We start from the raw sequence: 13,879 nt of genomic DNA, 5'->3' as shown, positions 1-13,879 counted from the left end.
AGGCAAAGTGGTCGTGTCAGGTGAAAATGATATCAAACGGTTTACCATCGCAACATTTGGATGTACATTCACAATCAAGCTGGCGATGCCTCATCGGGTTGGTTATTCCCCATCATTTGCAAAAATGTCAATTAGCACCATAGATTCTATTTCGATCAGAGAGGAAGAAGCATATAGATGCTCCTTGTATCTTTGGTTGTCACCTTTCCTTTGCGATACCTCAAACTGTCGTGATGACCAGCTGAGATACTTTTAGGAGGTGATTTTACTCCTGGCTCAGTTTGTCTGAACCGTTTGTCTGAACCGTTTGTCTGAACATCCTAAAACCTACTCTGAGCTGGGATTCTTTTTGTCTTAAAAAAACAGGTTAACAGGAATTCCTAGGAACTTTTCTGAGACCCTTTGTGGATACAGGCCCAGGTCCATGTCATCATTGTGAGACCAGAAGAGAGCGTGTCATCATTAAGGGACGGTGAGGAGAGTGCAGCTTCCTCACCAGTCGTCAGCCAGCCAGGAGACAGAGATTGATAGTCCAGAGTCATTTGTCCTATTGGTTATTCTAAATGAAGTATGGGGTTATTGGAGGCAGGCCTCTCCCACCGGCTAACATTGATTTCCACTGATTCTCCTCTCCTCCCAGCTCCCTGTAACCTTGTGCTGGTGTCTCCTGTCATCTCCCTCCCTCCCACTCTCCTCTCTTTCTCCCTCACCTTTTCTACCCCCCCTCTATTTTTCCATCCCCTTCTCTTCTTTTTCTTCCTCTCTCGCTCTCTCTTATTCATCCTCTCCCGCTTTCCCCTCCCTGTTGCTCATCCTCTCTCTCAAACAGAAAGAGACGGACGAGACAAAGAGAAGGAGGGAGAGAGACGGACATCCAGACAGTGGGATAGAGAGACAGACAGAGAGGTAAAGGTAAAGTGAAAGAGGGACAGAGTGGGGAGACAGAGGGAAAGATAAAAGGAGAGACAGGAAGAGGGACAGAGAGGAAGTGAAAGAGACATAAGGAAACAGAGCGAGAGATAGAGGGGAGGGGTAATTATCCGTCAGGTGTGTGGGTGTGCGTGACGGAGGAGGAAGCTCATTAGCACACCATGTGGTACACCAATTACACAACAAGCCTTCACACGCACACACATCTCACCTGTGGATGTTGTCTTGACCGGATGGAACCACTCCCAGGTTGGCCACGGTTGCCACCTGTCTGCTGATTGGTTGGCTGGTCGTGTTCTCTGCTGCCATGGTGATGGTTGCCGAGCTCTCGTTCATGCCCAGCAGTTTCCCTGATTGGGTGAGAAACAGAAACAAGTGAAATGATGCACTCGCATCACATCGAGGAGGTTGCGCTGCAGGTGCGCTGAGGAAGAATCCTCACTAACTAACTGTTCACTGTGCTCAACACACACAGCCAGTCTGATTGTGACAAACGACAGGAAATGAACCTAGTGCTGAAGAGCTTGACTGTGAAGAAGACGAAGAAAGAAAGTGCACTTTTGGACAACACAAGAGCTCCCAACACTCCAGAAAGAGCATTTAATGAGGACTGGGGGTGGGAGGGGTGGAGTTTAGAGTGAGTGGGGTGGTGGGGGCACAAGTTAGCCAAGGGAAAATACCCCATTCAGGTCGAAATAACAACAAATCTGTTTCTAAAGACCACCTGAAGAGAAGTAAAGTGGTTTGGTTGAAATAATCTTCTTTAAAAAGAAAAGGGCGGGTTAAATCTAGCCGTTCGGTCTCCTATCCTCTTCCCTCTGATTGCTATGAGGAGGAGAGCCCAGAATAGGACTATAGTGAATGAAGATTCGTTAATGAATTAACAAGACGAGGAAAGCATTTAGCAGGCACTTAAGACTGCTGCATTCTCTCAATGCCTCTTATATTCACAGGAGAGTGAGGTGTGTGTGTGTGTGTGTCTGTCTCTGTGTGTGTGTGTGTGTGTAAAAGATATTCAACCACTCTTGGGAGGCGAATCAAAGTTGAATGTTTCTTATTGATTCAATTGATAGAAAGCCTCCATAGAAAGCAGGCCAGTAATTATTGTCCCCACTTACGAAGCCATTACCTACACACTACATATGTTGCTGCTTGGACTAAGGCACACATCTTTAACAGTGACTAATCCTAAACACCCGTGATTGGTCACGATAATGCAGCTAATGTTCTGTCTGATTGTGTAAGATAATGATTTGGATATTTTTGGGGGGAGTTAACAGCGTATGATAACTTACCTTGCTCCTTGCGGAAGTCCTGTTCGGTCATGGTGACGGGTAGGAAGAGTTCTCCTACGGCAGGCTGGATGGACACACTGAACTGGTCCTCCTTCGTACTGATGGACAAACAGGACGACAGACCAACAAGCCCCTCTTTGAAATTAGTGGTGTGTGTGTGTACAGCTGCGTGCGTGTTTGACGTTTTCTCCATCTCTGTTGTGATTGTCATGCAAAACACACTGGGCGATTGGCATTTTAGGAAAGATTGATTTGCTCGGTCCCAAACAGGTTTTCTGATCAACCTATTGATCAGCGAACAGAGCAGAGACATGGATAAGAGAAGAGAAGAAAATGAGGAGAGGTTCCTTCTACGGCTGGAAGAAAAGCAGGATAGGAACGAGGAAGAAGAGGCCATAGCTGTTTCAGCCTCACTGTCTAGAACGACTAGACGCCAGAGTATCTTACCACAGTTGGAAGTTGGCTGCTTGTGTTGAGTCGTTGAAGTCGACGCCCAAAGACACAGTCACCGAGGCATCTGGCAGCAGACACTCTGAGAACGGAGAGAAGGAAGGAGAGGAGGATGAAAAGAGAGGAGTGAGTGACAAGGGCAGAGGAGGAAGGGGCAGAGGACGAAGAGAGGGAAAGGGGGAGGTCATTAGAGTGGAACAGACAGGCATGCAGACGCCACTTGTGTTTTCTACTTCACAAAGCAAGGCCACCGCGTGTGACAAAACCATCCTTCAATCTCATCCTCCACAACGAGACGAAAGACAGAACACAAAAAAATGAAGGAGTAGCATATTTCCAAAACAACAGGGTTGTCAAAGAGAATGTCAGGGTCTAAAGAAGAGAGAGAGGAGAGAGAGAGACATGAAGCAGAGAGAGAGAGAGAGAGAGATCTGAGAGACCGAGGGGAGAGAGAAAGAAAGAGGGAGCGATAGGCCAAGAGGAGACAGAAGGATCCTCCACGGTCTCCTGAGCAACCATGTGTTTCTCTGTGTGTCTGCGGAGTGGAACTCTGTCACACAGAGGAGAGGACCCTGGACACCAGAGCCATCATCCACTCTTTTTCTCTCCACTCTTCTCAAAGCTGCTTTCTATCCCTCCATCACCCCTGTCTCCGTCTTCCCATTTCTCTCACTCTCCCTCTCCATTTTAGTTTGAAGAGAAACGTGGACTTTACTCCAGTAGATGCTGACATATAGAAGAGACAGATCTATTGTAACATTGTGGGCTATGCTGCTGTAGGAATAGCCAAGCACTCATCTGTAACATGTCTTTATGAGGTTAAATACACTGTGGGGTAAAGTAAGGTATTCTGTCTGCATTCACTTTCTGCTGCTCAATATGAAAAGCAACTCCACTCTCACGCACACCCACACTCTAAGCTCAATCGATCCCAATTACCCAGTGTTTGGCTGCCGGAGTTCCTTCAATGCCCAATCAATCCACAGCCAATTGATGCTTTTAACACGCTTGAGCGCACACCTTTTCATCTTGGTCCCCCCCCCCCCCCCTTTTCTTTTGCTTTTCTTTAATGTCTGGGCTAAGAGGGATGTGTGTGTGTGTGTTATGAATGAAGACACACTATATAGACAAAAGTGTGTTGACACCCCTTCAAATGAGGGAATTTGTCTATTTCAGCCACACCCGTTGTTGACAGGTGTATAAAATCGAGCGCACAGCCATGCAATCTCCATAGACAAACATTGGCAGTAGAATGGCCTCACTGAAGAGCTCAGTGACTTCCAATGTGGCACCGTCATAGGACGCCACTATTCCAACAAGTCAGTTTGTCAAATTTCTGCCCTGCTAGAGCTGCCCTGGTCAACTGTAAGTGCTGTTATTGTGAAGTGGAAACGTCTACGAACAACAACGGCTCAGAGGTAGGCCACACAAGTTCACAGAACGGGACCGCTGAGTGCTGAAGCTCGTTAAGAATCATCTGTCCTCGGTTGCAAAACTCACTACCGAGTTCCAAACTGCCCCCGGAAGCAAAGTCAGCTCAAGATCTGTTCGTCGGGAGCTTCATGAAACGGGCTTCCATGGCCGAGCAGCCGCACAAAAGCCTAAAATCACCAGGCACAACGCCAAGCATCGGCTGGAGTGGTGTAAAGCTCACCGCCATTGGGCTATGGAGCAGTGGAAACGTGTTCTCTGTGATGAATCACACTTCGCCATCTGGCAATCTGACGGACGAATCTGGGTTTGGTGGATGCCAGGAGAACACCACCTTCAAGAATGCATAGTTCCAACTTCAGTTTGGTTGACGATGAAAAACGGTTTGAGGCTGTTTTTTCATGGTTCGGGCTAGGCCCCTTAGTTCCATTGACGGGAAATCTTAACGCTACAGCATACAATGACATTCTAGACAATTCTGTGCTGCCAACCTTGTGGCAAATGTTTTGGGAAGGCCCTTTCCTGTTTCCGCATGACACAGCCTCCATACACAAAGAGACATCCATACAGAAATAGTTTGTTGAGAAAAACTTCACTGAGCGCTGACCTCAACCCCATCAAACACCTTTGGGATGAATCGGAACTCCGACTGTGAGCCAGGCCTAATCGCTCAACATCAGTGCCCGACCTCACTAATGCTCTTGTGGCTGAAAGGAAGTCCCCACAGCAATGTTCCAACATCTAGTGTAAAGTCTTCCCAGAAGAGTGGAGGCTGTTATAGTGGCAAAAGGGGGACCAAATTCATATTAATGCCATTGATTTTGGAATATGTTCGACGAGCAGGTATCCACATACACTACACGACCAAAAGTATCTAACTCACCTATAGTATTGAAGCAGTGAATTACCAAAACATGTATCCAGCATTGAAGGTCCGCAAGAACCAGTGGCCTCTGTCATTCTTAAATGGAAGAGGTTTGGAACCAAGACTCTTCCTAGAGCTGGCCGCCCGGCCAAACTGAGCAATCAGGGGAGAAGGGTCTTGGTCAGGGAGGTGACCAAGAACCCGATGGTCACTGACAGAGCTCCTCTGTGGAGATGGGAGAACTTTCCAGAAGGACAACCATCTCTGCAGCACTCCACCAATCAGGCCTATATGGTAGAGGGGCCAGATGGAAGCCACTCCTCAGTAAAAAAGGCACATGACAGCCCGCTTGGAGTTTGCCAAAAGGCACCTACGGACTCTCAGACCACGAGAAACAAGATTCTCTGCTCTGATGAAACCAAGATTGAACTCTTTATGCTGAAAGCCAAGCTTCACGTCTGGAGGAATCATGGCACCATCCGTACGGTGAAGCATGGTGGTGGCAGCATCATGCTGTGGGGATGTTTCTCAGCAGCAGGGACTGGGACACTAGTCAGGATCGATGGAAAGATGAACGGAGCAAAGTACAGAGAGATCCTTGATGAAAACCTGCTCCAGAAAGCTCAGGACCTCAGACTTGGGCGAAGGTTCACCTTCCAACAGGACAACAACCCTAAGCACACAGCCAAGACAACGCAGGAGTGGCTTCGGGACAAGTTTCTGAATATCCTTGAGTGACCCAGCCAGAGCGATCAAACAAGTCAAGGGGTCTGAATACTTTCTGAATGCACTCTATAGTATTGAAGCAGTGTATTATGTTATCCAACCCACCTATAGTATTGAAGCAGTGCATGTGGAGTCCTGTGGGGCTCCTGTCTCCGATGTGGATCTGTTCCAGAGGGTGGTCTGAGGTGTTGGTCAGGCTGATCTGGACTGAGACCATGGTGGGCTGGTAGAGACAGGGCTGTCTGGGGAACTGGTAGTGGGCTGACAGACCTTTACCTGCCATACGGTGCAGCAGGTCATGCCTCTTCTCTGGGACAAACGCCGGGCCGCTCACCTGGAGGAGGAGGGCGGCACAGGAAAGAGGACAGGGGTTGAGTACACAGAGAGAAAACAGAGAGAGCGAGACAGGCACTTCTTTGGAACAAAACCGTGTAACCGCTCACCGGGACAGCAGATAGAGGACAGGCACTATGAAGGAGGTATGATCTTAAAAAAGGTTGGTTGATAACTGTCTGACCGACATGGTCTTTGTAAAAAGTACATGTACAAATACTTACTATTTTCATTTGTTGGTTGATAGCGTAGGCACAGCACTCAATATTTATTCACCATCTACAATTCAGTGGTTATGCTATTCGACTTTGTTTCGACCGCAAAAGAACTGAGGGTTTGTTGACAACTGAAGCCTAGCTCTGCTCATTAAAACACAACCTTTCTCCCTTGAAAAGGGCCCATTCCACTGTGCTAGAAAAGCCCCATATAAACCCACTGTATTATTATTGGTATTATTCCCCAATCAGGCAGACTAGTAGTGAGTGGGTCTGATGGCAGGCTGAAGGACTGCGCAGGCTTAATGAATGGGAACACTCGAGGCCTGCCATTCAACTCTCCATTAAACAGAGCTTTTACCTTTTCACCAGCAGGAAAATGGAATTACCATAGCACAGAAAGGCAGGACAAAACACCATGCCAGGAGGAGAAGAAACTTAGAGAGACATTCTTGGGTTTAAGTGGAGTGTTTTTCTTGTTCCTTATTTTCCCGCTCCCTGCATTAGCATGGTCCTTCTCGTATTCTGTTCCTTTCATTCTTTTCCCGGTGCATAAACCGGCTCTTCTCTTTCTCTCTCGCTCTCGCCTCGTCCGTTTGACAGTGGCGACGGCCTCCTCTCGACTCAAGAGGACCTACCCTACATTAGCATTGTACATGGACTTGTACCTAGGCCGACGTGTTGCAGTACAAGTCATGTACTTCACAGACGAAGACGGGTGCAACAACAATTAAGCTACGTGCAAAAACAAATAAACCTAAGTCGACTCGGTGGTTTCGTAACACTTTGCATAGGCACAAAACGAACCTCCATTGCAATATCCCCATCAGCAACTGTTACAAAATCAAAAAGCTATTTTTTAAATGAGGATTGAAAAGTAGCATTTCGCAACATTGATGTGTAACCACTCATGTCGCATCTACGTCTGAATAGGGGAGTAAACTCATTAAAATGTGACGTTGCTTTGTGGCTCAATCCTCATGAGCAGTAAAAGGCTGCCCTGGTGACACTCAGCCCAGCCATGCAGTATAAACATACCTGTCAAACTATCAGGAAGCGAAACAAACGCACACCTGTATCGGCGAGGTGCTGGCTAGTGGAGTAAAACACTTGAAAAAAAAAAAAAGGAGAGAGTCGCACACTTTAGGAGCTCAGATGCAATAATTTTATAACCAACGTTTCGACAGCCAAGCTGCCTTCAGAGTGTAGAGACGGCGTGGCTGTCGGAACTAAATATCAGGACCATCATGGCCATATATACTAACTAGGCTATAGAACGCCCAGAAATCTACCAGCTTAACATGAACCTCTGTCAGACAGACACACAGATATCAACCGTGTTAATGAGAGTAAAGTGACAGAACGCTAAAACGAGTAGTTAACGCCCGAATCCCTCCGTTCCACCTGCGGCTGCTGGTGCCACGCGTTTACCTCGACAAGCTGAGAGATAGAGGAAGTGAGGGGAAGGGATGGGGAGGGAGAGCGCTCGAGAGAGAGAGAGAGAGAGAGAGAGATGTGAGAAATCTCACAATGCAACTTCAAAAGTGTCAACAAGTAAGATAAAACAAGCCCAAGAAAAACAAACGTGTGAAACGGTGAGAGTTAAACGAGGGGGCGAATATAACTCAGTTCTGAAATGGGAACACACACGGTTTTGAGAGGTGTCAGAAACGCGTTGTTTGACAGGAGATAGGCGGATCAGACGAAAGGAGATGGGAGAGAAGAAGAGATGTGTGTGAAACATTCTCAGGACTGTCATGGCGTGCGAGTGTGGAGAATCAGGTTTGAAATACAACAGGGTGCTGAAGAACTGGAAGTCAAAAGTGCCGTCTCTTGGGGCGTTACCGCCCTGGGTCCCTAACTGACTCAGCGTTCAACGACACTGCTTACTTTAGTAAAACAGAAACTGGCTAATCACAGTCAAAGGGTCTTCTTAATGCAGGCGGCAGGTTAGAGCGTTGGGCCAGTAACCGAAAGGTAGCTAGATCGAATCCCCGAGCTGACCAGGTAAAAATCTGTCGTTCTGCCCCTGAACAAGGCAGTTAACCCACTGTTCCCCGGGTAGGCCGTCACTGTAAATAAGAATTTGTTCTTAACTGACTTGCTAAATAAAATAAAAAAATACACACAAAAAAAATACAGTAGAAGAGGTGGTAATCTTTATACGACACCACAGGTTTGAGAACCTCCTCTTCTATGGTAATAGTCAGCCTTGACGTTTCGGTATTGCGTACCCTCAGACATCCTGGACACACAGACAGGAAGGGGGGGGGGGGGGGGTCAAACAAACATTTGCCGGCGTAGCGCGGCGCCCCTCACACTCGCCCGTCACGCCAACGAGGGAAATTTATCGGGCCACTTTTGTCCGTGTCAGAGCAGTCGCTGTCGATAAAGCTGGCCGTAACGTCTGCCACCCCGTCACAAAGCAGATTTACCTTCCTGACAAGCACATCCTTGCCTCCAACCGGCGCTCAAGGTCCTGTCTAACACAACCCGAGAAGAGGGAGGGATACAGAGAGGAGGGCAGGATAGGACAGGGCTTTAAAGCGCTTATCATCACCAATTTCACACAACGGACAGTGACGGCTTAACGCACACAACCCCCCCCCCGTCTTCCGCCACCGGAGGCATCCCCCGGACCCAAAGTGTAAATAACAGCAGGCTAGGGATGTAACCTTGACTCCCCTGTGGCGCACACACACACACACACACACACACACAGGGTCTCTCTTTTTGGCTCTCCTGGACTTGAGGGAAGCTGACAATGGGGGGAGGAAGTTGATTGAGAGGCTTTATTATGTCTCAACTTAAAGGATGCTACTGTGATGGATGATACACACACGCCAGTCACCTTCAGAGCCCGGATACACACACACACACACACACACACACACACACAACGGGACGACGCGCTCACTCCCTCCCAGCATCCTCTCTGGTAAATGACCTGAAAATCCCGCTGACATATTCAAAAAGGGGCTAACCGTAACCGGGCGTCTGGCGAGCATGTGGACGCATAAGATGTCCAATTTAAAGAGAAAGAGTGCGTGTTAGGAGATGTATGAGGACGTATTGAAAATCCATTTCTGCTTTTGTGACATTGGCGGCTTGTTACTTCCGAAAGAGGATTTCATTACATTGTGAGATTGTGCGAGAGAGAGGGCGAGAGAGAGCGATGGAGAGAGACAGCGCGAAAGAGAAAGGTGTGTAAGAGACATGCGTCTGATTGTAATTGCCCCCCCCCCCCCAGTCAGTCAGTCAGGAGCTGACAATTAATTGAGTCAGTCTATCAGAAGACCTTGACTAGAAGGAGTCAACTAGATGTCACTGCAGTCACCTACAACCATATTAAACCAACAGGAGTTAGTTAGCCCAAAGCACATCGACAGAGGTTAGCTCATCTGGGGTGAATCATCACCGAATGTGATTTTGTTTTAAGTGACTCACCTGGTTACTTTCAAACCAGCATGGATAGTTATGGTACAGTATACCAGTTTAATTGAAGCCTTTGCATCAGGGACTTGATTCAGAGACAGACATACAACCCCGACACACTCACCCAGCCACATCCCATCAAAACCAACCGATTGCATATTGCACTATTTCCTACAGGGCATTTAAACCTATTTATACCCAGCCAGTGTGTGTGTGTGTGTGTGTGTGTGTGTGAGAGAGAGAGAGAGAGAGTGGCAGGTAGGGGTGTGTGGAGGGCAGGGCTGCTATATTCCAGCCTTTCCCGGCCCACTGCTGATTCATAATTAGACCTTAACCCATCGCGCCCACACCGGAGGAGGTCAGAGTGGGGAGACGGGGGAGGAGAGGCCCGTCTGATGGGCACCAAATGAACAAATTATGATGGCCCCCTCCAGGTGTGATGGGGTCAAACGGCCCGCGCCCTGCTGCTGACAGTTCAATTTCCCCCCAACGCAGCCCCATTCGCCCAATGCTAATTATGAATGAAAAGTTATCAGCCTTAGTCAACCCCCCCCCCCACACACACGCACACATGGACGGAGGGTGTGTGGCAGGGTGGGTTGGCTTAAAAGGCATTTGAGAGATCCTCTAATGTCAAAATGTTATTAGAGAGAGAGGGAGCATGAAAGACAGAGAAAAGAGAGAAAGGGGAGAGAGAGAAAGGGAAAAAGAGGGGGTAGAAGGAGAGGAGAGGAGGGAGTCAGAGACAGTGACCAGGGTTAATGTAAATATCTTTGATAACCAGGCAGTAATTCTCTAAAAAGGGCCGAAGCGCTCAGCTGAGACACACACCGCTTCTGCGGGCGGATTGGTGAGATATAGAAAAGACACAGGGGTAAGTGTGTGTGTGTGAGAGAGATAGTGAGTGAGTGGGTGACACTGCGCGCGTGTGTGTGTGTGTGTCTGTTCGTACGCTTTTGAAAGTAAGTAGCAATAGAGGGTTTTGAGGTTATTTACCCCCCCAGTCTATGAATCCTGATGGCCATCATGTATGTATGCATAGGATTGACTCTCAAATCAGACGCTGATGTGCAAACAGCACCCTGTTTAATCTGCAATTCTATTCTCCATTACTGCCCGGGCTTTCACCTTTCAGTACACACACCACTCTGCATACAGACAGGCCTGGGAAGGGCTGTCAATCACACACACGCACGCACACACGCCTTGGACGAGTGATGACAGAACAATTCAAAAAGTACACAAAGACTGGCTACATGAGGGAACTTCTTTGTAGCTAAGATAAGGAACGTAAATGGGAACATTACGGGTCCGTATGGCGACGTTGTGGGGACATATCGGCTCTCTAATGGATTAGCTGATTGGTTGGTCACGCACGGCCCTCAGCTAAACTAGCGCGAGGCCAACCCGCGCACATAAATCTCAAACCAAAGACAGACAGAGTTGTTACACTGGGGAGAAAGGTCAAGCATCACGCACAGACACGCTGTGCAGAGACGACAGGGAAAGAGCGACAGAGAGAGATGGAGGGAGAGGTGGAAAGAGAGACGGAGATGGATGGAGGCTGTGTGAACAGGGCAGATAGAGAGACAGAGAAAAGCACAGGCATTGAACCTGGATGAGAAGTAGGGACGGGGAGGAGGAGGAGGAGGAGAGAGAGGAGTACTAAATATGTTCAGGGAGGAGGAAAAAAAGGTCAGTAGCCAACCTCAGGAGGAGATATCTCAGCCACCGGAGAGACCCGACTCATTCAGGAGACACACTACTGGATGCTGTCTCTCTCTAAGCTCTGTCAACCAGACACACACAGGACCCAGTGGACTTACACACAGAGAGAGGGATAGACAAACCAACACAGATAACACACACACACCTGTATGGTTGATGAGATGTTGGAGAGAGACAGGCCTTCCAGGTCTCCAAGCAGGCTGGGGGAGAGGACAGACATCTTGGGCCGGGTCACTGGTGTAGGATTGACTACAGGACAAAGAGAAGGCCCGGGGACCACCCTTACGTAAAATGTATGCGCGCATTACTGTAAGTCGCTTCGGATAAAAGTGTCTGCTAAATGGAATACATATTATATTATGTAATTTAAGGCAGAAATAGGCTTAATTCCCACTGGAAATATTGTGATGACTACAGTCTATGTATTTTTCACAGTTACGTGCTGTAGCGCAGGCAGAAAACGTACAGTCATCCAAATCCAACAGGGACACCTCCTTCAACAGGGACACCACCTTCGTTGACTTCACCTCCACCTAGGGGAAGAACAGAAACCTACGTGAGAAACTGTCTCTAGAGCATACAGATATCGACTGGCTTGGAACAGGTGCTGGGTAACGAAATAAATACTCATTCAAATGTGCGACCCTTAGGTCTTTGTCGGATTGGGAAACAAATTTATAGTAAAACACACTTGGCAGAGTACAGAACGGTATATCATAACATATACACAGTTAACCTTTTTAGATAAATGTTTCAACATGAACGGCGCGACGAATGAAGGATATAGATGAAAGAGATAGAGGAACAAGTGGAGGAGAGAAAAGATGACAAGCAGAATATTGGAAGTAAACGGCATATGTATTGTTTAGGGGGGGGGGGATGTAGCCTACGCTACCTAATTTGACTGACAGCGTCTATCCAATGTAACATGACATTTCTGAACATATCTGCTATGTACATAAAATTCAATTCGAGATCAATTCTATTTCTCAGGCTGCTGTGCATACACACAGAGTACATCTGAAGCGCGTCTCTGATCTGCATGGGCCAGCCATGAGGTGTGTCCCGTCACAGCCCGATGCACTCTAGTGACTCTACCTCCAACCACTAGGCCAGGCTTGTCAAACGGCCACTCGGAATATTAGGGCGTGCGTCGCCAGATCTACACGACAAAACGGGCAACATTAAAAACGCTATTAAACATACGAGCGCTTTTACAGCCCTCTCTCGCTCTCCGTGCCCTCCTAACCAACCACGGCCCTGTTCACATCTTATAAAAGAACCATAAAATTCCACTCTGCTTACTGCGGGATCCACTAACGGACAGAGAGAGAGAGAGACAGAGAAGGTGTAATAGTGAAAACAAACAATGAAGTTCGAGGGCGTATCTTATCAGATCGTCTCTGATTGACGCTTGGTGGCGGCATAATAGAGAAGGAACCCTTGTTTGCAGGCGGAGTGAGCGAGGTGAAAAAGTGGAAGAGCAAAAGAGAGGGAGAGAAAAGACGGAGAGATGCATAGGTCACAGAAGCAAAGTATGCAAAATGAGAATTTCATAGCAGAGAACGAGGGAGGGACAGAGAGAGGGAAGGAAGAATGAGTGACGGAAGAGAGAGAGGGGGGGGGGGGGTGAGGTAGATGGGGAAGACGACACTGCAAAGAAGCAGACCAAATCCTATTCCACTGTGTAGAATCGGATTTCTCGGCCTCCACTAGCACGGAGAAAGAAAGTGGAAGAATCTCAATTGCATACTCCCTCGCATCCTCGCTCCTCACCACCTTCTCAAAACCCATTGGATGAGAAACCCAGAAGTCCCTCCCATCTGACCTTCTCCTTCAATGGGATTTGAGAAGGTGGTGAGGAGAGAGGACGCGAGGGAGTATGCAATTGAGATTCTCCCACGGTTCACGCTAACACATTATATAGCGTTGTACTATGACGAACAGAAGTTTGGCTCAAACAGTCTTATTTACAGTGTGGAGAAGAGCTCAGATTGGACACAAGTCAACAGACGTTCATCTGTTCAGACTCAGACCATGGCCTCAATTCAATCAGCTGCAGATAAAGGAACACCCCACTAGGGGTTATTTCTGAGGTGCTAACCATGTTAAAACTGACGCACCCAGCAAGCGGTTGCCCTCACGGTTGGTTGTCTCACCTTGGGTTTGGCTTTAGACTTGGTTTTCTTCTTGCGTTCGGTGCCTGAGTGGGAGTCTGCGTCGGACCCAGAATCGGAACCAGACGAAGTCTCTTCTGCAGACGAACTGCTGGCTTCTTTAGCAACGTTCCCATTCTCATCCGAATCACTGACACGGAGGAGAAATAACACGAAAGGGTGTTAGAGAGCTAAAACGGCCTAATCACAATACAACTGGGGGCTGGTACAATTACCGTATAACCGACGGTTATGGATGAAGACAGTCATGAAGATAAAATAACCGTCGTGACTTTTTTGTTGTTGTTGTGGGAC

At 47.9% G+C, this 13,879-nt stretch overlaps 1 protein-coding gene across 1 annotated transcript in view; it reads right to left on the bottom strand.

The window, feature by feature from the left end:
* Positions 1-13,879, bottom strand: part of LOC120020959 (AP-3 complex subunit beta-1-like) — a 56,599-nt gene that overhangs the window by 14,478 nt on the left and 28,242 nt on the right. The window contains exons 20-26 of the mRNA XM_038964625.1: positions 13,568-13,715; positions 11,875-11,941; positions 11,554-11,657; positions 5,803-6,031; positions 2,673-2,757; positions 2,226-2,323; positions 1,142-1,280 (exon numbers count right to left, since the gene is read on the bottom strand). Of these exons, the coding sequence (XP_038820553.1) occupies positions 1,142-1,280; positions 2,226-2,323; positions 2,673-2,757; positions 5,803-6,031; positions 11,554-11,657; positions 11,875-11,941; positions 13,568-13,715 (870 nt within the window). The remainder of the gene's footprint in view (positions 1-1,141; positions 1,281-2,225; positions 2,324-2,672; positions 2,758-5,802; positions 6,032-11,553; positions 11,658-11,874; positions 11,942-13,567; positions 13,716-13,879) is intronic.

This window comes from Salvelinus namaycush, chromosome 26 (genome assembly GCF_016432855.1).
Source record: "Salvelinus namaycush isolate Seneca chromosome 26, SaNama_1.0, whole genome shotgun sequence".
Taxonomy (NCBI): domain Eukaryota; kingdom Metazoa; phylum Chordata; class Actinopteri; order Salmoniformes; family Salmonidae; genus Salvelinus; species Salvelinus namaycush.
Note: the sequence above shows the minus strand (reverse complement) of the source record. Positions and strands in the feature narration are given on the sequence as shown.